The sequence below is a fragment of the Salmo trutta genome, chromosome 37, assembly GCF_901001165.1.
Source record: "Salmo trutta chromosome 37, fSalTru1.1, whole genome shotgun sequence".
Taxonomy (NCBI): domain Eukaryota; kingdom Metazoa; phylum Chordata; class Actinopteri; order Salmoniformes; family Salmonidae; genus Salmo; species Salmo trutta.
Window position 1 is genome coordinate 20,430,325 of NC_042993.1, and position 25,708 is coordinate 20,456,032.

Below are 25,708 nucleotides of genomic sequence, written 5' to 3' on the forward strand. Positions count from 1 at the left end.
TCCCCTACTCTGGGCCTACAATTGACCAGCTGAATGGTATTGGAGTTGGTCTTTGTTCACAGTCACACAAACATGCTTAAATTCTTCTTCTTCTTTAGACTGTAATAATATAGTTTTAGTATTGCCAGAATCTGCAGCTTTTCTCAAAAATGTTCTGGCATATAAGGCTTTTCAAGTAGATGTCTTGTTGTATTCTCATGAATCCTAAAACAGGGTCCGATTCATTTGACATGCTCCTCTTTATCAATATAAGGAGATAATAGTCATTTGGGTAAACCTCTTTTAAATTGCATATGAATTTGTTTGTTTACTCAACCTTTTTGGAGCGTTGTTGGGAGGTTAAAATGAGTTGTCGAGGGTGTTAGCCAACAATTAAACATCTTGTAGTTGTGTGTAAGACAGTGGGTGTATCTCAAAGCCAGTCTGTGTCTGAGAAAGAAGTGTGCTCTACAGACAGAAGCCTATTTGATTTTGTGTCAGAGACGATGCTTGTGGAAAACCACAAGTTGCAGCAGTGCAAACAGAAATATAGTGAGTACACAAGTTCTGACATATAGCACACTACTTAATTCATGATAAGATCAGTAACGTGCATTATTTCTCGTTTGATTGTTATTAATATTAAAAGAACAAAGTTGTTTCCGGTTGAGGAGTATGCTCAAAGGACCCCGGCCTAACTGTTTTCTGTGAGATGGAACTGTTCAGGACGCCAATACTTATGTCACTTCTGGTTCTCTCTCAAGGTAACATAGTTTAATATAATATTTCTACTTTGTTGTATTCAATTATATTATCTTCATTGGCTCTTTTGAAGGAAAGTATGACGGTTGTACTCTATGTACATCAAACACAGCATCAAATGTATTTTAGAATTGTTTGTATGAGTTGTTTGATAATACTAAAGATATGCACATCAAAATAGTTGGCAGTGGAGTCACATTTCCTTTTTTATTATGCTTCAACATCACCATACTTTACAATTAATTTATGTTTGTTTCGTTTTATTCTACTTTTTGACAGCATGTGTTGGTGTGTTCAAGAAAGTAATAAAATATTCATACAAAAATGGACTGACCAGAGTGATGCCAATTAGGTGTAGGCTAAATGCTGCATAATCTTATAGAGGATTACTTTACTTCCCAATGCAAGGAGTTTACTGCAGCAGCCAATACGATTCATCGAACACTAGCTAGCTAAGATTCAGACGGCTTGACGCAACATAAAAGTGCAGGGAATTCAAATCAACCAACCTTAGTAAACAATGATTGGCTGAAACGTAAATGTTTTTGTATGAATCACTAATTTGTCACAGAGTGATACATAAACAAAGTGATAGTTCAATATGAATTGCTTTCTGAGGAGGAGAGCTGTGTCACGGGTTAAAGCATGAACAAACTATTATTTTGCTTCACAAAGATGATGCATTATTTGCATTGATTCCTCAAACATTGCTAGTGTGAAATTGTTTCATTCAACTTTGAGCCACAGATGTTATTCATGGCATATCCATCTAACAACTAAATTAACCAATTGAGGCAGTTGATAATAGCTGTTACAAAATCCAAAGTAAATATAGTGATTTACAGACTCCATATTATATCCTTCTAATGGGACTATTGTGTAGCCACCTTGAAATACCATCAACAGACAGTTTACAAAATGGAAAAGATTATTCTGATTAGAGCCAAATTCAATAACCTGTTTAATGTACCGCTGTGTGTCCTGGGCTTCATATAGCATTGACAACACATGGGAGGCCTAATATCTAAATTAATTACGATTTTGTGTCAGAGACGATGCTTGTGGAAAACCACAAGTTGCAGCAGTGCAAACAGAAATATAGTGAGTACACAAGTTCTGACATATAGCACACTACTTAATTCATGATAAGATCAGTAACGTGCATTATTTCTCGTTTGATTGTTATTAATATTAAAAGAACAAAGTTGTTTCCGGTTGAGGAGTATGCTCAAAAGACCCCGGCCTAACTGTTTTCTGTGAGATGGAACTGTTCAGGACGCCAATACTTCTGTCACTTCTGGTTCTCTCTCAAGGTAACATAGTTTAATATAATATTTCTACTTTGTTGTATTCAATTATATTATCTTCATTGGCTCTTTTGAAGGAAAGTATGACGGTTGTACTCTATGTACATCAAACACAGCATCAAATGTATTTTAGAATTGTTTGTATGAGTTGTTTGATAATACTAAAGATATGCACATCAAAATAGTTGGCAGTGGAGTCACATTTCCTTTTTTATTATGCTTCAACATCACCATACTTTACAATTAATTTATGTTTGTTTCGTTTTATTCTACTTTTTGACAGCATGTGTTGGTGTGTTCAAGAAAGTAATGAAATATTCATACAAAAATGGACTGACCAGAGTGATGCCAATTAGGTGTAGGCTAAATGCTGCATAATCTTACAGAGGATTACTTTACTTCCCAATGCAAGGAGTTTACTGCAGCAGCCAATACGATTCATCGAACACTAGCTAGCTAAGATTCAGACGGCTTGACGCAACATAAAAGTGCAGGGAATTCAAATCAACCAACCTTAGTAAACAATGATTGGCTGAAACGTAAATGTTTTTGTATGAATCACTAATTTGTCACAGAGTGATACATAAACAAAGTGATAGTTCAATATGAATTGCTTTCTGAGGAGGAGAGCTGTGTCACGGGTTAAAGCATGAACAAACTATTATTTTGCTTCACAAAGATGATGCATTATTTGCATTGATTCCTCAAACATTGCTAGTGTGAAATTGTTTCATTCAACTTTGAGCCACAGATGTTATTCATGGCATATCCATCTAACAACTAAATTAACCAATTGAGGCAGTTGATAATAGCTGTTACGAAATTCAACGTAAATATAGTGATTTACAGACTCCTTGAAATACCATCAACAGACAGTTTACAAAATGGAAAAGATTATTCTGATTAGAGCCAAATTCAATAACCTGTTTAATGTACCGCTGTGTGTCCTGGGCTTCATATAGCATTGACAACACGCGGTAAGATGAAATAACTGATTGGACAGCTGCATTAATACTCATAACTACAATCATTTTTCATTTATCTTAGTTTACTTTGTTGTTGCTTGTCATATTTCAGCCTTTCTAAATCAAGACCACTCTGTTCCGGGGAAATTCTCTGGGTCAGGAGAGACTGATGAGCAGCAGACATCCAATCTAAGTGAGTTCCAATTTTATTTAAATGGTTGGTATTATGCTAAAAGATCCTCAGAACCCGAGCCTCCAATCAAGCTTCATTTGGTTCCGAAGGCCACTGCAATCTACATCGATCTTACTCTCTGAATACCACCCCCCATTCCTTCCTAAACCCCAAATTCCAATCCCTCGTGCCCATCCAGTCAAATTGCTAGGTGCTAAAATAGAGGGATGAATGGGTAAGGTGTCTGTGTGCTTCTTAGAGGGAGGAGACAACCTCAAGCAACAATCCTGCAGAGAACTTGATTGGTCACAAGTCATTATACTGAGATCGAAATGATATGAGGCAAAGGCATTTGTTTTACTATAATGATACAGGTCACCAGCAAATAAGCCATAGTGAGACAATATTTTCATTGTTCTGAGGGTTATGATGATGATGATGAGTAAGGCTCCATTAGTGCAAAGTGGGAGGAACATCCCATACCAACATGCTCTAACACACAAACAGAAAATAAAAATAGAATGGGTCAATTGTCATTTGTGTCATAGAGGATATCAAATGGTCCGGTGGATTCAGATTTTTAAGGAAAATGCTATCAATCAGTTATTCAGTTATAATCATACTACACTAACCTGGTTTTCATTCTCTATTTGTTGAACCTAAATGAAGTTCAATTCCACCACATTTAAACCGGGAAAAAAAGTGAAGACTGAAGTGTGAAATGCAGTACCAAAGGCTCCAGTGTCACATGGTTTGAAACCACTGAGTATTTGGTTCCGTGGTGTTTCTAGAATCAGGTTGGTCGACTTCAGTGTCCCCCTCCGAATTCACCACCCAGTGACATTTCCACAGGACATGACTCACAGGATGTGGCTGCTCTGCTGAACGTCTGCAAAGAGCACAGCAACCGATAGGCCAACAAACAGCTAGGGCATTCAATGTGTGTGGGTATGTGTGTGTATTATGCTGTATAACATGTACTGTACATGTGGCTACACTACATGGGGAAATATAAACAGCCATCTGTATTTCACTCTCATATTGATTCTGCATCTCCCCATTCCTCCAGCCATATCTCACCCCCCCAGGCTATCTCAGCACTGCTCTGGGGTTGTCGAGGTGCTCCATCGAGGGCTGTGGAGGCCGGTGACCTTTGACCTTGGGTCTGCAGAGTGGGCCAAAGTGGCGGAGGACATATGTACCAACCTGAGCTGCGGGGCAGTGTACAAGCTCCGACAGAATGGCACAGCTACATTAAACTACTCCAGCTCAACGTGTCTGAGCCAGTGTGTCTACAGAGACCTACTGGTGGAGAACTGTACAGAGCTCTCATACACAGACTGCTCTAATCTGACTGAGATAACATGTGGTAAGACCCTCATTGCAAAGCTTATGAGTGGATCGGAACAATTTATCTTGAGCAAGAGTAATAGCTACCGCTGTTGATAAGCAACCACAAACACGTTGTTGCAGTAACGCCTGCAAATTGCATGCCATGGAGCGCCATCGTATGAGCCGTCTCAAGTGTTTTGTGGACGCTTTGCAACAAGTTCCTCCCTTCAGCACGCTTCCATTTTCAAGCTGCTTTTTAATGATCCTGAGTGAGGCCCAGCTTCTAGCGAGGTTATCTGATGATCTATGAACTGATTGGTTGATCTGTCCATTCCTCAGGGCACCAGGCCGTGCGATTGGCTGGAGGCTCACACCACTGTGAGGGACGGGTGGAGTTGTGGAGAGAGGAAAAATGGGGAACGGTGTGTGACGATAGTTGGGACCTGAGAGATGGGGGCGTGGTCTGTGCTCAATTGGGCTGTGGCTCTGCCCTAAATGTGAGTGGGGAGGACGGGTCCTTTGAAGCGGGTGTTGGTCAGGTTCTCTTAGATGAGGTGAACTGTGGGGGGAGCGAGCGGAACCTATGGGAGTGTCCCTCCATGGGGACAGTCAACGACTGTGGACACAAAGAGGACGCTGCAGTGGTTTGTTCAGGTAAGTCTGCAGCAATAATATTATCATTGTCAGTTACTGTATTCACAATCATGTCATAGTGTTTTTATATTATCTTTAGATTGGTCTGAATATGGATAGTGCAGTAATAACATGTAAAATACATTACCATGATTGAACATCCGGTGTCTTGGTGGCGAACCAGGTCCCCATCATCTTAGCGCTGATTTTCAGCATGCTAAATGTCGACAATCAGGGTTCTGATGATTGCGAATCAAGAATGATTTGGCTCGTGACCTTATCAGCGTGTCTGAATGGATAGCACTCAGTCTCAGTAACACTCAGCACTGATACTGACAAACAAGCTTCAAATCCTCCTACAGTAATGCAGAGATCAGATGATGTGAGAGGTCATAAGCCGAAAAGAGACAGCTGCTTTGCATATGAATTATTGTTATTTTCATTAACGAAAAAAAAAAGAAACACACACAGGCAGCACAAAAACACACAGGCCTAAGTAATGCATGTCACTCAGAAAGTAGACAAACCACGTCAATACCACATCGCAACAGCTCTGTCTGAGGAAGACCCTCAATGAAAGATGTTCAACCTGGGAGCCAAGTTCAAGAGTTCCTTGGTGAGAAAACATCCAAACTGCCTTGACCTCAACATGACAACAGTTGTTCGGCACTTCCATGGGTTTTGAATCTTGCATCTAAATGAACAATTTTTGCTAAATGTATGTGCGTTTTAGTATGTCTGAAACTCCAGTTCTGTCAAGGCCATGGCTTGTTGACCATGTTTCCGATCCATTTCAAACACCTCAAGTGATAGTTAATTATGTAGGCCTGCTCAAAAGGCTATATCCATCAATATGTGAGTCCTACACATTTCAAGTACATTTTTTAAAGAGAAAACGCACACATTCCTGGCAGTAATTGCCAAATGACTGACTGAAATGTCTAACTTTTGAATAATAGTCATATTGGTTCAATAGATCATTAGATACACAGATGGACAAACACAACTCCCCTTGGATTTACCATTTTTGAGCAAATGTTTTTTTTAAGCAAAAATGTTCCCCGTCTTTCAAACATGAGTGCCTTGAACACTCAGGAGAAGTGAGCCATGCATCTGTTATACATTCTAGTTCTCTAACACCTTGAGGACTTCTCCATTTCCCTGACAGGAATTCTATCTCGACCAGGCAACGAGACGGCAGAACAGAACACCCAGACTTCAACCACAGGTACCTTCAATAGATGCTGACACACATGTAATAATACACCAAGAGTGTCTGCTCTGCTCATATGAACATGTCAAGAAGAATTTGTTATCTAGTCTGTACTATGATTTGTTCTTGTTTCCAGCAGCAGGCTCAGTTCTACTAGTCACCAGTGCAGAGAGCTGGTCCTCTCCTCCCACAGCTGCTGTCTGGGGCTGCATCGCATTGTCTATAGCCCTCCTCCTCACACTCCTCTCCAATGCTTCACTCTTCCTGTCTTACAGGAGGAGAGCTGGTGAGTCATCGTTTTTCTTTCTCTTTCATTGCCTCAGACTCAACTGTCACTCTCCCCATTTGTTCACACCAACAACAACAAACAGGCTATCATCAATGAGCAGTAATTAACACTGAGAAACTGCTTTGTCTGAAGGGTATTACATATTCTTCTCAATGGTTTTCCAATTATGATAATACAACAACACAATGTGATTCAATACAGTACATAAAGGAAATCATCCAACTGGAACAGTATGCATACCACTGGGTTGGTTGATTGCTCATTAAGAGAGTCCCACCACTAGTGTTGTTTTCACACCAACTTAAAAAAACAGCATTTATTATTTCACAAGGATGATAATGTTTGAATATGTGCCATATGTGACGGTGGTCTAATTCAAATATTTAATTGGTTTTGAGATGGACAAGAAAATAAGGACAATACAACATCAAAGGCCAACAAACCTATTATCCTAGCTTCGGTAGAGAGAAGTTTCAAAGACAAAACTTTCCCTTCATTACTAGCACTTCTGGTTCACCAAAGACGAGATGGCCGCCAGCTGTCCATCCAGTCTCAACACACTGACCGAGGGGAGAGAGTCAACCTCCTCACAGTCACCACGGACACAGCTGATTACAGTGAGTTCCTACTGATGCACTTGTCCTCTCTGTGCCCATTAGTTACTTGCAATTTTAGGAAATGACTTATTAGTTCACGTGTCCCATCTGTCAAAATACATTTTCTGTGGCCTTTCATGCAGCTCCACAGTACCTTTCCAAACAGCCCTCTCAGAATGACACCGCCGCCTCGTGTGACTCTGACTATGAAAACTATGACTTCAATGACCAACCCTCTGTTGCCATGGCTACTGCACTTGGTCAGTTCATCTTCCTAGTTTTGGATAAATAATGCAATTCTAAAAGAAAAAAAATGGGAAGTGAAACATTGATATTAAAGGGAGAAAGTGGTCCAAGGACTTGCTCACAGTGCCAACCAAATGGTATTTTATGTTTTCATTAGTCAGGGTCCTTGACAATGGAGGAAGCACAAGCAGAGAGCCATGGGAAACCACGCAGACAGCAGACACTTCTGACGCTCCTGAGAAATATAATATTGTTGCTGAGACAATCAACAGCATTGAGAAAAATAACCCTGCCGCCCAAAGCCGTAAGTTACTGTCAGGTTGGGTGAACCAGATTTTTATCATATTGTGTCCATGTCAGACAGATTCTTCTTAGTCTTAAAAGGACATAATGTCCTCTTAAAATCTGGGACCTTACTGTAACCGTTAGCAGAACAAGGAATCAGAAAAGTTAGCATTTTCTAAAAACTTGCCATGGTGACAGAAAAGTTGAATAAGAGCCCTTTTGTAACATACTAACACTAACAACCATTTGTATGTCCAGTGCATTCGCTGGTGTCATCCAGCACATCTTCTGGGGAATGCTATGAAAACATTGAGACACAGGAGAAGGAGCTGCTGGACTCAGGTCAGTCTAAAATGCTCAACCACAAATGCTGCAAAAAATTAACAAAATAAAATAACTGTAGTCCAAAAATGCTTTTGTGGAGTCAGTCAGTGCATCTATGAAATCCATTGTCATGAATCAACGTTAACAGAGTAACTGTGTGGAATGCTAACCACCCAGGTCCAGATTTGAGAGAAACTGCCCTCACAGACATGATCTGTGGAAGAGAGCCATCCTTGGGATCGAGTAGTAGTACATCATCTGGGGAATCCTACTACAACGTGGAGATGGCAGTGAAACAGCATCTACAGTCAGGTCCGTTCAAGTCAATATCACGAGAACAACAACACCTAATTAATTTGGCTGTGTCTAAACACTGAATGGAGTAGACACAACGTCAAAGGCCTTTTGCACTACAGAACAGTACATGAAAGTATTATCTTGAAAGTTTTGGGGAGAAAATATGTAGATTTGTAATTACTTCACTGGGAGCACATTTCCTCCTCAGAAAACACCTATACACATTCCCCTGTGCAACCAACCGGTACACACCAGGATCAGCAACAGCCTGTGAACAGGAGCTGCCACCTACTGAGCAATCAAAATCAAGGTACCTGATATTTCTGATGAGTCTGTGCTTGTGTGTTTCAAAGGTGGACAGAATTTCCATTGAACCGTGTAATGTTCCCTGCAGAGACTAATTCTCAGTCTCCTTGCTGGTGTCATATTGTGTTTCAAAACCTGACAAATCAATTTGACGACCACCGGTGAAAGAAACAGAACAAATCATATTCAAAAGGTTTCTCTAAGTTCATAAGCCAATGTGATTTCAAGTTGTGTCAAAACTAAATTCAAAGAACTAAGGTAGTCTGACAGATGAGGCCATTGGGTATGGGGCATAAACATCTGTGTGGATTTAAATTGTACTTAATTCCTTTAGCTTTCACCAGATTTACTATCACAGTGAATAATGGAAAGGGTAGTATTTCTGGCAGGCACATGCTTGAATCCAACAGGGGGAGGGAGGGAGAGAGAGACTGTCATTCAGATGGAGGAAATTGGCTGGCTTTGTTTTTCACTCTAATCTGCCATTAAACTATGGAGAGCTACACCTCAGAATGACAGTCAATTAGATTACAGACACTAATACCCTTTATAGAAGGACTTTACGGCATGTTGCCTGTCAAAATAAAATTGTGGCTGTGCCATGCATATAAAATCAAGTTATTTTGTTCATTAAACAGACAAGACACACTTAGGCTACACTGGTCACAGTCAACACACATATTTTATAGTAGGCTGAGAATATAATGAAATATAACAGAATAAAATCCAGAATATTCTTCCCACACAATTTGCGTCACGCAACGTGTGGAACTGCTGTCATATAAAAAAAACGTGATTTTGAAACAGAGCCCAAGGCAAGCCCATGCTTTTTGATCCACGTTTCATCTCTTTTCTACTCTCACTCCGCTTTGATAGGGAGCAGACGTAGGGTCTTACATTGAGAGTCTTCATCATGATACCCATAGAAAATAATAGCAATCTATACTTTCAAAAGCATGAGTCTCCTGTTCATATTTCACAACCACTGCTGGCTTTTGGAGTTGCCTATATGCGACCGAGCATAACAATAGGCCTACACTTGATTTAGGGTACATAATCAGTGATAGATGAGCAAACAAATAGATGAGCTACCACCTCTACTTATTTGCCCAGCCAGAGAATTAACCAAATATAGATGGAGATTCAGGTGAAACAAAATCACATTGACAAGTCACAGGCTTTTGGTCGGGAGTAGAACAGGCTAATAAGCGACTGTGAGTGAAGATTAGTATTTTTCTCCGCTCATACAGGAGTAATTAAGGCTTAGTTCTCTAATTGTACTTTTTTTTGTTCAATTAGAATTGTTCATTTATTATTTCATTTCGAATTATTAGGGGGTGCACCCTCAGCACCCCTATTCCCTGTGGCTTTGCCGTTAATACAAAGGGGTGATTTCAAATGTTTAAACATTGATGCATTATCATAAAGGGTAGGTTCCCTTGACAAAGATTAAGCCTAGTCCTTGACATTAAGTTATGTTCAATGGCGGCACCAGGTACCCGTATTCCCTACATGGATCACAACTGTGCAGTAGATTATACAGTCATGTACTATCTGTAATGTACATTGCCTTCATAAAATATTCACACCCCTTGACTTATTCCACTTTGTTACAGCCTGAATTCAAAATGGATAACATAAAAACACACAATACCCCATAATGACAAAGTGAAAACATGAAAAATCTATTTTAATTTAAATAAGTATTCACACCCCTGTGTTAATACATGTTAGAATCACCTTTGGCAGTGATTACAGATGTGAGTCTTTCTGGGTAAATCTCTAAAATCTTTGCACACCTGGATTCTACAATATTTGCACATTATACTTTTTTAAATTCTTCAAGCTCTATCAAGTTGGTTGTTTATCATTGCTAAACAGCTATTTCCAAGTCTGTCCATAGATTTTCAAGCCGATTTGAGTCAAAACTGTAATTAGGCCAGTGTATATTTGGCCTTGTGTTTTAGTTTATTGTCCTGCTGAAAGGTGAATTTGTCTCCCTGTGTCTATTGAAAAGCAGACTGAACCAGGTTTCCTCTAGTATTTTGCCTGTGCTTATCTCCATTCCGTAGTTTTTTTATCCTAAAAAAAAACTCTACTCCTTGCTGATGACAAGAATACCCTTAACATGATGCAACCACCACCATACTTGAAAATATGAAGAGTGGTACTCAGTGATGTGTTGGATTTGTCCCAAACATAACACTTTTCATTTTTTATGAATTAGTTAATGTCTACAAACATAATTCCACTTTGACATGATGGGGTATTGTGTGTAGGCCAGTGACACAATCTAAATTTAATCTATTTTAAATTCAGGCTGTGTAACAACAAAATATGGAAAAAGTAATGGGGTATAAATACTTTCTGAAGGCATTGTAGATGCAATTGCTGAAAACATGTAGCCTACTGTGGATGTATGTAGATGGTAATGTGAGTCTTTTATACAGATGATTCAAGCAGCTCATCCTCCTCTGAGCTTTATGAGAACATAGAAGTCCAAGATGAAGAGGGGATTGGTGATGCTACCGTGAAGGAAGACCCGGACCAGTCTCTTTCTGACAGTGACTACGATGACATAACAAATTACTAGCATTTCATCAAACATAGCAGTGAAGTGAGAACTATAAAAACAGAGTAATTTACATTTTAGCAGATGCTATTATCCAGAAAGACATACAGGGGCAATTAAGTGTAATCGCCTTGCTCAAAAGGTACAGACAGATGTTTTTTTCACCTCGTTAGCTTGGGGATTCGAACCATCGACCTTTCTGTTACTGGCCCAACGGTCTTAACCCCCTTCGCTTCTCCACTGCACAGAATGACCAGCATTGTCAACCAACTAATCTGTCACTGATATTGATTTAATACGGTGACCTGAGCCACACAAAGCAGTCAATGCACATCAAACTTTTTAAACTTGAAATTCAATTGTGTTAATATTATCAAAGAGAAAAAGTTACACAAAAATAAGTGCATACAACATATATTCAACTATGACAAAATGTGAATAGCCTAGTGTATACACGCATATGCAGATGTTTTGTACATAATATGAGCACATTTTTTACCATCCAAAATACCTACTTCTGACTGGGCTATCACAACAAATACCATGAATGTCTTTGGAAGTTAAGCTTTTTTTATGGTTCCCTAATGATTAATAAATTAGTACATATTTAAATCAACTATCCACAGACTACTTCATTTGATTATGATTCATTTATAAAGTATCAACTACTAGACTGTCAGAGTGAAGTAATGCTTTTATGTTTAATATTTTATGTCTAAATGTCTAGCACAGATGCAACAGGAAAAGTTTGCATCATTTAACTCCACACTAACCTCACCTTCATATTATACACAATACATGAATGGTAAGATCAGAAATCCCTTAAAAGAGAACGCATTTGACTCAAAGTGACAGAAGAGGAAATAAACAAAAAGACAAGGGAGATAGAAACTAAGACAGAGAAGGAAAGGCTACAGAAAAGCATGTACCATACTGAAATACTACCAGAATATATATATATTTTACATAAGACACATTCAATTTAGCCTCATCTTTCCTAAGTACCGTTTTCACACAAATATGGTTTGGTATATACCTGCTCTTAAAACTGAGCTAGCTAAAATCACATCTCTAAAGATAGCAGAAGACCTACCTTGTTAATTTACCTTTAAACCCAGAACACACTAAATGTAATGCAGAGAAAGACCTATATCATTCTCAAAAATATGTGTTGGGATGTCTATAACAAGAGGACATTGGCTTTCAAGTAACTGCAAAGTGGTGTGTGTGTGTGTGTGTGTGATAGAAAGAAGGCTGTCACATATCATGCTTCCCACAGACCCACTTGAGCTGGTGCTGTTCTCTCAGGTCGGTGAGGTCTCGAGCAGAGTGCCAGCTACACTGGCAGGCGTACGCCCGCGCCCCTTTTCTTCTCCTCAGCTTGGCCCGCAGCTTCTGACAGTCTGGCATGTTGTTCCTGCAGAGATACAAAGAGACAAGGCTGGTTAGCTAAGCAATGAGCTAGATGAATAGATTAATTTCTCTAACAGTATAATACTGGTATGTAGAGTTATAGATAGGATAAGTAGTAGAGGTCGACCGATTAATCAGAATGGCCGATTTCAAGTTTTTATAACAAATCAGTAATCGGTATTTTTGGTCACCGATTTGGCAATTAAAAAAAAAAAAAATGTACACCTTTATTTAACTAGGCAAGTCAGATTAAGAACACATTCTTATTTTCAATGACGACCTAGGAATGGGGGTTAACTGCCTTGTTCAGGGGGGATTCGGGGATTCGTTTTTGCAACCTTCCGGTTACTAGTCCAACGCTCTAACCACCTGCCTTACATTGCACTCCATGAGGAGCCTGCATGGCAGGCTGACTACCTGTTATGCGAGGGCAGCAAGAAGCCAAGGTAAGTTGCTAGCTAGCATTAAACTTATCTTATAAAAAACGATCAATCTTAACATAATCACTAGTTAACTACACATGGTTGATGATATTACTAGTTTATCTAACGTGTCCTGCGTTGCATATAATCGATGCGGTGCCTGTTAATTTCTCATCGAATCACAGCCTACTTCGACAAACGGGTGATGATTTAACAAGCGCATTTGTGAAAAAAGCACTGTCGTTGCACCAATGTACCTAACCATAAACATCAATGCCTTTCTTTAAAATCAATACACAAGTATATATTTTTAAACCTGCATATTTAGTTAATATTGCCTGCTAACATGAATTTGTGTCACTTCTCTAGCGTTCCGTGCAAGCAGTCAGGGTATATACAGCAGTTTGGGCCGCCTGGCTCATTACGGACTGTGTGAAGTCCATTTATTCCTAACAAAGGCCGTAATTCCTTTGCCAGAATTGTACATAATTATGACATAACATTGAAGGTTGTGCAATGTAACAGGAATATTTAGACTTAGGGATGCCACCCGTTAGATAAAATACGGAACGGTTCCGTATTTCACTGAAATAATAAACGTTTCGTTTTCGAAATGATCGTTTCAGGATTCAACCATATTAATAACCAAAGGCTCGTATTTCTGTGTGTTATGTTATAATTAAGTCTATGATTTGATAGAGCAGTCTGACTGAGCGATGGTAGGCAGCAGCAGGCTCGTAAGCATTCATTCAAACAGCAACTTTGTGCGTTTTGCCAGCAGCTCGTCAAAATTCTTCAAGCATTGCGCTGTTTATGACTTCAAGCCTATCAACTCCCAAGATTAGGCTGGTGTAACCGATGTGAAATGGCTAGCTAGTTAGCGGGTGTGCGCTAATAGCGTTTCAAATGTCACTCGCTCTGAGACTTGGAGTAGTTGTTCCCCTTGCTCTACATGGGTAACGCTGCTTCGAGGGTGGCTGTTGTTGATGTGTTCCTGGTTCAAGCCCAGGTAGGAGCAAGGAGAGGGACGGAAGCTATACTGTTACACTGGCAATAATAAAGTGCCTATAAGAACATCCAATAGTCAAAGGTATATGAAATACAAATCGTATAGAGAGAAATAGTCCTATAATTCCTATAATAACTACAAACTAAAACTTCTTACCTGGGAATATTGAAGACTCATGTTAAAAGGAACCACCAGCTTTCATATGTTCTCATGTTCTGAGCAAGGAACTTAAACGTTAGCTTTTTTACATGGCACATGTTGCACTTTTACTTTCTTCTCCAACACTTTGTTTTTGCATTATTTAAACCAAATTGAACATCGGTTCATTATTTATTTGAGGCTAAATTGATGGTATTTATGTATTATATTAAGTTAAAATAAGTGTTCATTCAGTATTGTTGTAATTGTCATTATTACAATTGTATTTATTTATTTATTTATATATTTTTAAATCGGCCGATTAATCGCTATCGGCTTTTTTTGGTCCTCCAATAATCAGTATCGGTGTTGAAAAATCATAATCGGTCGACCTCTAATAAGTAGTACTAGATTCACAAAGTACTTGACACAAATTGGTTATGTGCATGGAACAAAACCAGCCTCCAAGAACCCTTGAAAGATTGTTGAATGATTGGAAGGAATACATTTGGGTGGAAAGACAAATTAGACAAGACACAATGGACATGGAAGTTTGATGGTAAGCATGTCCATCCTAAAGCTTAATTTCAGCATAATTTGCACAATACGTTACGTTGCATTTAACAAGCACATTTGAATAATAAATGAATCCCCATGTCTTGTAGAGGAGCCCTAGGCTCTCAGCAACTTAGTAAAACCTCTATACTCCAGCACAAAGCCTGAAACCACCAAGTGTCCACCAGAACAGATCATTAGTTCACTGCTGTGATAACACCGACAGCAAAACCCACAAGCTTGGAACATCAGCCACTGCACATGCTCTAGGAAGACAACGTGGTAGGGTCCATAGGAGTACTCCCTGCTCTTGCACTGGATTTTCACTAGGCCTACTACCTTCATTTTGTCAACACAAAAGTCTGGATTCAACAAAGCTGTGCTGCTGCGAACCTACACTATGGAACATTTTTCAAAAAATGAAAGGCACTAGCTACAGTATATTTTAGAATGAAAGAAAGAGGCTGTTCACAAAGCATACGCTGCTCCAAGTGCCATAATTTACCTGCACCAAAATACCAACATTGTGGTTGCGATAGCCTTTGTTGTTTTTCTATTTTAAAAATGTTTTTCTCCCATTTGAGCACAGCCCTTCTATTGTCTTAGTTTGCATTTCAAGTCGACTCGCACCAATAGTATCAAATTAGTGTAGCCTAGAAGAACGTAATTCCTGTCCTGGTGTTAAGAGCACCAAATACCCACGCCTGCATACTTACAGCGCTACTGTTATAACGTCTTCCACTTCACTGCATTAACTAAGCTTAAGTGTCAGTCTTTGTCATGATGGGCAAGCTCTGTCTGTGAAACACAATATTGAAGCAGAGGCAACCGAGGTGGCATTGTTGTGTTGTTTGACTGCCCTTCTAATGTCTGTCTCCATCCACTAGTACCAGTTGTCCTATGAAATTCCTATCTGCTGTGCACCGATCTCAGAGCACAGTTTTAAAAAAAAACTTTTAAATTAAACCACTGTGTTTTCATACTCACTTTGGCAAAAAGTTACCTGTTTCTCTGAAAGTGTGGATATCAATCAAGGTGAAAGTCATAATCCCCACTTAAAAGGTATTTTACATTAAGAATCAAATGAAGATTATTCCAGTTCATTTTCACGAAGTCCCAAAATAAAAAGTTTACACTGCCCTCTTCTGTTCAAATCTGAGAAATTTGGGATGTGTGGTTTTCTGTAACAACTTCAAACTTGTTTCAAGATAATAACAATATATAAATTCCGCAAAGAGTTTGTTAACCCATAAAGATACATCAGGCCCAATGAGAGGAGGCTCAGCTGAAGAAGAGGTAGTCACAAGAGGGGTCCCATTCATGATCGTCAAACATGGCCACCCAAAAGTCACAGGAGATACAATTCAGCACAGGTTAAACAATGAGTCAAATTAAAATGTGATCCATGCTTACATACAATTAACATTACAACAGGGTTCCCCAACTGGTGGCCTGTGGGTGATTTTATTTGCCCCCCCACGTTTTCTGAGCAAAATAAATACATATATTTTATCATTTTATTGTTGGACATAAGACTGTAAAAACACCAGCAAATCAGTATCAAGTGATTTTAATTTTGGAAATCTGTTCCAAAGAATTCCCACGCATAATATAGAGATATACAGTATGTGATCATACACAAATGTAAGCAAGATTTGAAATGTGTCTGTTTTAGTTAAATATTATATCTGTTTGGGCAGTGGAGTTATTTGCAATTATTCGTAATTATATTCCGGCCTCCTGACCATCCCCTCGAGAAAAAAAAAATCTGCCTGCGGCTGAATCCAGTTGATGATCCCAGCACTACAATTTAACAGCACTTTTACCTTTGTGAAACGGCTGTTCCTACACAATTTGCAATGGAGCTACCACCAAAGAAAACTGGGCAGCACCTGCTCACATAAGAACAAAAAATAAGGATCGAAAGAGAGGTTTTATCAAATACATGCTTTACCAAAGGCTCACTACTAGACTTTATGGCTCCCTGTGAATGGCCATTTTGGTCTGCCTAAGATAATGACAACTGTAAAACAACATTGACAGCATGCAACAGAGATATACACGTCTTAGATAACATTTACTGAGTTTCAATAATAACGTCATATGAACACATCTGACTTTTTGCAGTAAACCACTGACAAAATAATACAGCCAGATATTATGATTCTGCAACACAAAACAACCCGTTGTCGGCAGGATTCGAACCTGCGCGGGAAGATCCCAATAGATTTCTAGTCTATCGCCTTAACCACTCGGCCACGACAACTGCCTACATGTACGACTACTAACAGGACAACCAACTATGCTCGCATGAATAAGTGAGGTTCTTTAAAGTTGAGTTATTGGCAAACTTACTTTCTTGTTGACTGTGGCAATGTCTTTGTCGTTTTAGGAAGCTGTCCAGTCTCCAAATGTGTAAAGTTAAGCAAATATGAGACTACCTAAAGGGCAGCCCTTTTGCAATGTAACGTTGGCTAATGCATTGGAGTCAGAAGGTCAAACGTGATAGCAACCTTCCCATTGGAAACAGGCTAAAAACAATCTAACATATCTTTGTATTTATCTCATTATAGCTAGCTAATACATCCGTGTGATACCCAGCCAGATAACGTTAACTAGCTACTACGGGTTGCTTATAGCTACTACTGGACAGTAGATGCTGTTATTTTTTTAGCCAACAGAATTCGACATTGCAAGGCGATGTAGCTAAGGTTATTTACTCACGTTTAGCTCAAGGGAATCGAAGTCATCGTCAAGTAACGTTATGTCCTCAAGAAAGGCATCTACATATTCGCTGTCGGTTTTTCTGGGTGTATCATCAGTGGTGCTGACGATGTGAAGCGAGGAAGTTTCAGCAAACTAACGTTACCTAGCTAACTACGTGATTTAGCTAACAAGTTTGGTGAAATAATGCAATTTAGGAAGGCTGTCGTTTGCAGCTAATTAGCTAACGTTACATAGCTACCGTCGTTAGTTACGTTGCATAAGCTTCCACCTCGTCAGTCATGGTTAACATTAGTCCATTCCCCCGTACAAGCTATCGTTAACCTGTTAATACTTGCATTTTACTACGCACCAGTGTTTTTCCCCCCCAGTTTGCATTAAACATTTCCCAGCCGTCGGTAAATCTGAGGGAGTTTGAAGTTGTGGCGTCAACGAAACATTGCGACAGAACTTTGTTTCAACCTACAAAAAAAATAAATGTATGCATTCACTACTGTAAGTCGCTATGGATAAGAGCGTCTGCTAAAATGACAAAAAATTACATTATTTTTTTTTTTGCAAAAAAATTATCTAGCAAATCGTCCGCCATAGCTTCAGGGTACTACTGCTTATTTGACTGTTGTTGTCATGAACAGGAGTGCTTGATTGACAGCTCATTTCAAGTATGTAAAGGTTCATACTTTGTAGTTTGCGATTTATGTGTAGTGATACAATAACGTATACCTGCCATCTGCCTGGGCAAAGCGTTAATCACAGGTGAAAAAGGAAACGTTGTCGGCAGGATTCGAACCTGCGCGGGAAGATCCCAATGGATTTCTAGTCCATCGCCTTAACCACTCGGCCACGACAACACCTGATATTATTGTTGACATAAATCGGTAATATCCAACATTAATATATATAAAAGGAGATATCTGACATTTTGATTGATATTATGATTCAGCAGGCTGCAGCACTAAACAACCCGTTGTCGGCAGGATTCTGACCTGCGCGGGAGGATTTCTAGTCTGTCGCCTTAACCACTAGGCCAAGATAACTACCTCCTAATTTCACTTGTACGAGTAACTTTGTTTCAATTATTATCATGTTGGGTAGTTAGTTAATTAATTGGTTTCTTCATATTGACTGTGGCAATGACGCTTCTCAGAAATGTTACTTAATCAGTGACCTAGTACAAACATTTGTGAATAAATTAATTCAACAGATAAAATAAGCATTACAAACTGGATGGTTCGAGCCCTGAATACTGATTGGCTGACATACCCGTGAACATTTATTTTTACTGCCCCTAATTACGTTGGTAACCAGTTTATGCAGGCTGTATTACAACCGGCCTTGATTGGGAGTCCCATAGGCTGGCGAACAATTGGCAGAGCTTCATCCGGGTTTGGCCGGTGTAGGCCGTCAAATACGAATTTGTTCTTAACTGACTTGCCTAGTTAAATAAAACACAAATAAAAATTATAATATCAATAAGGCACCTTGGGGGTTTGTGGTATATTGCCAATATACCACGGCTAAGGGCTGTATCCAGGCACTCCACTTTGAGTCGTAATTAAGAACAGCCCTTAGCCATGGTATATTGGCCTTATATCACACCTCCTCGTGCCTTATTGCTTAAACATAAAACACAGGAGGTTGGTGGTACCTTAATTTGGGAGGATGGGCTCGTGGTAACGGCTGGAAGCGGAATCAGTGGATTGGTATCAAATACATCAAACACATAGTTTGATGCCATTCCATTTGCTCCATGCCAGCCATGATTATGAGCCGTCCTCCCTTCAGCAGCCTATACGGATATAAAATGTACTTTATAAAGAGAACACTGATATAAAATGTACTTTATAAAGAGAACGTTAGTGCAAACCGTTAACGTACAGAAAGAGCTGTTCAGGAGTAAAACTATGTTCCCTGACCGGGAATCGAACCCGGGCCGCGGCGGTGAGAGCGCCGAATCCTAACCACTAGACCACCAGGGATCAGTTACGTAGTTAATATGGACGCTTCGAATTTAATGGAACAATGCTTGCATGTCCCTAAAATTTTCTCATTCTAACGTTATGCTGAAAAGCCCCCCCTTTTCGTGTGAATGCGCAGGCACCCCCTCCTTCATTGCTGCGACTTGCTTGAACGCGCACGCAGTCAAATCTTCATTGCTGCGACTTTTGTTTTAATTTTTTTATTTAAAAATAAAATACAAAAATTAACAACAAATCAATACAGAAAGTACATGTGGGAACACAAGTATATATAGATTATATACAATGGACAATTGAGCTAGGGGGTACAATATCACATTACACAAGGACCTTAAGGGACATACATACACTTATAATTCTACCAGCTTTTTTGTTAGTAGAGTATTTAATTGTCTTAAAATACAGTTCAATTTCTTTTTGTAGGGTAAGAAAATTTGTTTTTTTGTTTGTAAATTTACATTTGTGAATATGAAATTTGGCCAAAAGAGTAATGAAATGAATTACATAAAAATGTTTCAACTTATTCCTATCTAGGTTAAGAATCCAAGCAGTACATCTCTCCACAATAGTGTTAAACCTTCATAAAAGTGTTCAATTATAAATCTACTGATGTCTTGCCACAGTTTCATTACATGAATACAATGCCAAAAAAGATGCAACACTGTTTCTGGGTGGTCATTACAAAAGGAGCAATTTGAGTTGATGTTTTCCTTAAACTTCTTCATAACGTGGTTGGCAGAATAATATTTATGAATAACAAAATTAAGGAAGTTGCCTTTAAAATTAACAAGTAGGTTATGTGTGTGGCAACATCCAAACTTTTTCCCAACAGATATTATCAATAAATCCATTCCAATAAGGTAACTACAACATCCTGCTGAAACAAGGTTCATATCGCTCTATTGTTGAATGGGCCAAAAGAGAAACAAATATTTCCTACTGATGAGTCAACAGGGTCAATAGAAGGTAGGCTCTGAGGGTCAGGTCTTGACACGTTCCTGAATAATAGAGCAATACCTGAGGGAATGGCATCTAAAACAATTGCAAAATCTTTAGGTGTTACAGGGACCTTGTAAAGTGATAAGAATTCCTTATAACTGAGTAAAAGACCCTCTGCGCTTACCAGTTGGCTCACCAATAGGATATTATTTACCAGTTTGCTCACCAATAGGATATTATTTACCAGTTGGCTCACCAATAGGATATTATTTCGGAACCAATATTCTAAAAACAAATAAGTATTTTTATACAATATATCCCAATTATTCCATATATAATATCTGTGTGGAGAAAAATTGTGTTTATAAATTAAGGACCATGACAAGAAAACCTGCCGATGAAAAGCAGAAAGTTTCACTGTAACTTTGTCAATATTATAATTGCAAAACAAAATGAAGTTAAGGCCACCAAAAGTAGAAGACATGATGAGGAATAAAATTCCAGATAGAAGTGGGTCTTCTTAGGAATTGTTTTATCCAGTTGATCTTAAAAGTATTATTTAAGGTAGTAAAGTCCAGAAAATTCAGCCCAGCATTCTCATAAGTGTTCATTACAACAGTTTTCCTAATGTAATGGGTACGGTTTCACCACAGAAAGTTGCTGCGACTTGTTTGCTAGTTGAGATTTCTGATCACGTTAGGCTATTGACCAGTAGTAATGCACAGAAAGTATTTGACTCTAGCCACAAAATCAAGGAAATTAGAAGGCTATTTTCTGCAAGCCCCCCCCCCCCCCCCCCTTTCTATTTTGGGAATGCAAGGCCTGGCACACTTCAGAATCATTTTTGGTGATCTATCATGCCCTCTGATGTGTGCCACAGGATGTATTAGACTCTAGTCACAAAAGGAAGTGATTATTTCAGCAATAATAGTTTTCAGAGCCCTCTACTGTTCTCTCTACCCATCCCTCAATACCCCATCCCATCGTGCTTTTCCCTCTTATGGCTTTTCCTACATTTTTAAAAAACTTTTTCTGTTTTAGTTTTTAAGAATGTAGGTACAGTAGTTATAATAAATCTAAAATTTGTACCCTGGGAGTTGAAATATATAAGTCAACATGAGTGCATATCCATAATCACAGTAAACTGTTAAAATAATATAAAAAATAAATACATGTATAATAGTATAATAAACAAAACTATGACTGAATGTGCCTCCATGAAGAATCCCCTCCCCAATAGGTCTCTTAGTCCTCAATAGGACACCCCCAGCACCTCCACCCTCCCCATCAACCTCCCCCCACCCCTCAGCCACAAAACACAATAATGACAATAATAATAGAAATTTAAATAAAATATATATATACACATACACACACATGTACAGTACATACATAAACATATTCACAGGACACTCAACTTATCTCTTCTCTTTTTCCTACATCAGATATGCAGGTGACATTTCCACCTGGATGACAGCACATCATCAGCAAGACGGAGATGCTCTTCATCCGAGGGAATGCCTGCCCATTCTCAGATGTTAGATCATCCCAGATGATCACGTCATTTACATTCCAGCCCTTGTCTGCTCCTTCAACTCACACCCTGCTGGAATCCCTGCATTCTCAGATTCCCCTCTGTTATTCCTCTCTATATTGTAATCAATAAAGTGTTTGAAAATGCTGTACTTTTATTAACATATGTTCAGATCATTCCTGTGAGAGAAGGGGTGTAATATCTCCAGATGGGCATGTGGTACCCGTCCTTACCCATGCCAACAAGATGTTACTCTTGTGGGGTATTTGCCTTGACAGTAAGTATTAGAGTATAAGTCATGTACAATTAACCTACTGAAAGTATACTGACTAAAAGGCAAAACAGAACTGTCAAATTATATTATAGCTGTGTCATTGTATACTTGCGAATTATAATGTTAGGTGTAACATAATTTTGTTGGGGAAAACTCAAATGCCCATCAAACTTTTTCCCCAGTTTGCTGAATGTGTTCTGAAAGAGGAGTCGATTGTCTTTTCAAATACGGACAAAGATGTTAACATCATGGTATGTTAACACTCCAAAACACTGGTGTGTTAAATTTCTAAATTTAATATAATTGTAGATAAAAAAAAAAACATTTATATGGATCTTTCAAGGTTATCTTTGATCCAACTTCTGATTCGATGGCCACTAAAACACATGTATTTAAATAATTTTGTTACAAGAAACCTATACTATTCCCTTGTTCACTCAGAAAAATCCATGTAAAGATGTATAGACTACTTGACATTATGTTTTGCTAGATGACCTGAGCCAACTGTGCCACTTCTGTGGGGAGGTGGACAATAATGAGGAAGACACTAACTGGGTAATTGCTTGTTCACTTCTAAAGGCACATTTTTACGAGTACGAATTTGTATAAGCAGTAATGTTTCTAGAGGTAGTATTATCTGCTTTGTCTGATAATGAATTAATTGTAATTCAAGAAAATGTATTTAATGTTTTAAATATATGAACATTTTTCATCATAAATCTCAGATTGGTTGTGACTGCTGCCCACGATGGTTCCACCAGTCCTGTATGAAACCCATCCCATCATTGGAGGATTATGTCTGTGCTGCCTGTCAGGACTAGGTTAGCGTTGAGTTCCAGGCGACGATATCACCTGGAAAACTTTCCATAAAAAGTGGACTAAATGTTCAGTCGAGCTGTTGCAGCTTTCCAATTTGTTTATGTTATTTATTGTCTTTTTATATTTGATTTATTGTCATTTTATATCTTATTATGGAAATATTTAAATTTGTATTTCCTATTTAATGGTTGTTAACAAACTTAACTTTCTGTAATGTTTTTGTGTTATCGTGTGATAATATTTGTGTATTATCTTTATTTTCTTAAACATTACAAAATGTTTCTAAAATAAATGTTTTTTCTTTATACTCTTTCTGTGGCACACACTACTGCTCAACAGGAGCTACCAAAATGATTATGAAGTGTGCCAGGCCTTGCAGTCCCAAAATAGAAGGGGGGGAGAATTTCGGCAGGCAAGAAAATAGCCTTGCCGAAGAATTTGGCATAACATCCAACTGGCCTCACAACCGCAGACCACGTGTAACCACGTCAGCCCAGGACCTCCACATCCGGCTTATTCACCTTCGGGATCGTCTGAGACTAGCCACCCGGAGCGCTGATGAAACTGTAGGTTTGCACAACTGAAGAATTTCGGCACAAACTGTCAGAAACTGTCTCAGGGAAACTCATCTGTGTGCTTGTTGTCCTCACCAGGGTCGGTGTCGTAACCAACTTTAGTGGGTTGATGCTCACCTTCGATGGCCACTGGCATGCTGGAGAAGTGTGCTCTTCACAGATTAATCCGGGCAGTATGGCATCGTGTGGGCAAGTGGTTTGCTGATGTCAACGTTGTGAACAGAGTGCCCAATGGTGGCGGTGAGGTTATGGTATGGCCCGGCATAAACTAAGGACAGGGAACACAATTGCATTTTATCGATGGCAATTTCAATGCACAGAGATACCGTGATGAGATCCTGAGGCCCATTGTCGTGCCATTCACCTCATGTTTCAGCATAATAATGCACAACCCCATGTCTCAAGGAGCTGTACACAATTCCTGGAAGCTGAAAATGTCCCAGTTCTTCCATGGCCTGCATACTCACAGACATGTCACCCATTGAGCATGTTTACGACAGCGTGTTCCAGTTCCCGCCAATATCCACCAACTTCACACAGCCATTGAAAAGGAGCGGAACATTCCACAGGCCACAATCAACAGCCTGATCAACTCTATGCAAAGGAGCTGTGTAATGCTGCGTAACGCTGAGGCAAATGGTAGTCACACCAGACACTGACTGGTTTTCTGATCCATACCCGTACCTTTTTTTAAAGGTACCTGTGACCAACAGACGCATGTCTGTATTCCCAGTCATGTGAAATCCATAGATTAGGGCCCAATGAATTTATCTCAATTGACTGATTTCCTTATATGAACTGTAACTCAGTAAAATCTTTGAAACTGTTGCATGTTGCATTTATATTTTTGTTCAGTGTATATTGCACAGTGAGGAGAAATTCAACAGTGGACATAGTTCTTCTCCCCCCCAACAACAAAAAAAATCCTGCTGTTGTGAGCATGTAACAACCACAATACAATGACATAACATGTAGCTAGTACAACAAAAAGGCTAATCAATTAAAGTAATAGAAAGTTCAGTAAACACAACTACCCCTGGCATAGCAAATGTAAGTAGCTGCCATTGCCTATACCTAATGACTGTTAAGCTAGAAGGTATGCACATTTGAAGTTTTTTTTTCTTCTGGTTGTGCTCTATTGGGCCTTTGTCTCAGCCAGATGTATGGTAGACTACATCGATGCATTCAACAAGGCTACATCGATGCATTCAACAAGGCTACATCGATGGATTCAACAAAGGCATTTTTTTTCATAGCCTGCCCACAAAAGGAAACCTATACTGGATAAACCCACCTTAAAAAAAGGCATTGCTGTGTTATAGAACCCTGGCTGGTAAGGGTGACGTTCATGCCGTACTGCATCCAACCAAAAAGCTTAACAAGAGCTTCTAATTGATGTATGCCTATCGGTAACGTTCAAATAAATGATCTTGAAATGCCTTCAAGTAGACCAAAGCTGTATTTATTTTTGCAATCTTAGTCCACACCCAGGGATCCATCACAACCAGGGGCTCACACCAGCCACAGCAATAGAATGTTATATATTCAGTGTTGCCAACTAATTTTCAGGGTAAGTTGCTAGAGGCAGGTTGATTTGTTGCTAAAAGTTGCTAAATGATGACGTGATGTCATTGCGTATAATACACAACGTTACTTAAATTGACTGGCCAGCTCGGCTAAAAATATGATTTGACATTTGTTCAGGTACAGACTCCCACTCTTTTCTGTACAATTTTTATTGAGACATGTTGATTGATGTAAGTTTCTTCAATATCAAACATTCATGACTAACTATATTCATTAGGTTTGGCTCGTCGAACCCGTACTACTGCTGCTGCAGTCAGCCAACAATGATTTGCAATTTTCTGAAATTGCTGCTGGCCTGCTGCTGCCTGTGCACGAGCTGAGCGCCTGATGCTGACGTCACTCACAATGCACTTTTGCAGCCAGGCACGTGTGTTGTGACTGAGTGTGTGACAGAGAAAATCGTTTTTGTGTAATTTAGAGGGAAAATGCGGGCATTTTAGTTTCTGAGTCACTTTTAAAAAG

General features: G+C 39.1%; 1 protein-coding gene, 2 long non-coding RNA genes and 3 other non-coding genes across 12 annotated transcripts; 2 read left to right on the top strand and 4 right to left on the bottom strand.

Annotated features, from left to right (window-relative positions):
- The first annotated feature begins 216 nt into the window (after positions 1 to 216).
- LOC115176662 (T-cell differentiation antigen CD6) lies at positions 217 to 11,890 on the top strand. Of its 7 annotated transcripts, none has more exons than XM_029736821.1 (14): positions 217 to 531; positions 629 to 2,054; positions 3,126 to 3,206; positions 4,255 to 4,554; positions 4,857 to 5,171; positions 6,319 to 6,378; positions 6,500 to 6,649; positions 7,156 to 7,269; positions 7,392 to 7,508; positions 7,652 to 7,798; positions 8,038 to 8,121; positions 8,281 to 8,415; positions 8,609 to 8,710; positions 11,157 to 11,890. In XM_029736821.1, the coding sequence occupies exons 2-14, from the start codon at positions 2,003 to 2,005 to the stop codon at positions 11,297 to 11,299; spliced, it is 1,800 nt and encodes a 599-aa protein (XP_029592681.1). In that variant the 5' UTR covers positions 217 to 531; positions 629 to 2,002; the 3' UTR covers positions 11,300 to 11,890. The 7 variants fall into 7 exon arrangements, with proteins under 7 accessions (XP_029592681.1, XP_029592682.1, XP_029592679.1 ...); XM_029736822.1 differs by having other exon boundaries at positions 629 to 743; XM_029736819.1 differs by having other exon boundaries at positions 636 to 2,054.
- Positions 11,555 to 18,256, bottom strand: LOC115176663 (uncharacterized). The gene is made up of 2 exons (XR_003872257.1): positions 17,540 to 18,256; positions 11,555 to 12,695 (listed from the first exon to the last, which is right to left on the bottom strand). It is a non-coding gene; the product is annotated as an uncharacterized LOC115176663 (long non-coding RNA).
- Positions 16,479 to 22,145, top strand: LOC115176664 (uncharacterized). Its single transcript, XR_003872258.1, has 2 exons — positions 16,479 to 17,133; positions 21,903 to 22,145. It is a non-coding gene; the product is annotated as an uncharacterized LOC115176664 (long non-coding RNA).
- trnas-aga (transfer RNA serine (anticodon AGA)) lies at positions 17,000 to 17,081 on the bottom strand. The gene has a single exon. It is a non-coding gene; the product is annotated as a tRNA-Ser (tRNA).
- On the bottom strand, positions 18,309 to 18,390 carry trnas-aga (transfer RNA serine (anticodon AGA)). The gene has a single exon. It is a non-coding gene; the product is annotated as a tRNA-Ser (tRNA).
- Positions 19,447 to 19,518, bottom strand: trnae-cuc (transfer RNA glutamic acid (anticodon CUC)). Its single transcript has one exon. It is a non-coding gene; the product is annotated as a tRNA-Glu (tRNA).
- Positions 22,146 to 25,708: the final 3,563 nt, after the last annotated feature.

Bases quoted from the DNA above. Each gene is read 5' to 3' on its own strand.
- LOC115176662 (XM_029736817.1), top strand. From the start codon at position 2,003: ATGGAACTGTTCAGGACGCCAATACTTCTGTCACTTCTGGTTCTCTCT. The intron at 4,555-4,856 runs GTAAGACCCTCA...TCCATTCCTCAG, and splicing joins TCTGACTGAGATAACATGTG to GGCACCAGGCCGTGCGATTG. The intron at 6,379-6,499 runs GTACCTTCAATA...TCTTGTTTCCAG, and splicing joins CACCCAGACTTCAACCACAG to CAGCAGGCTCAGTTCTACTA.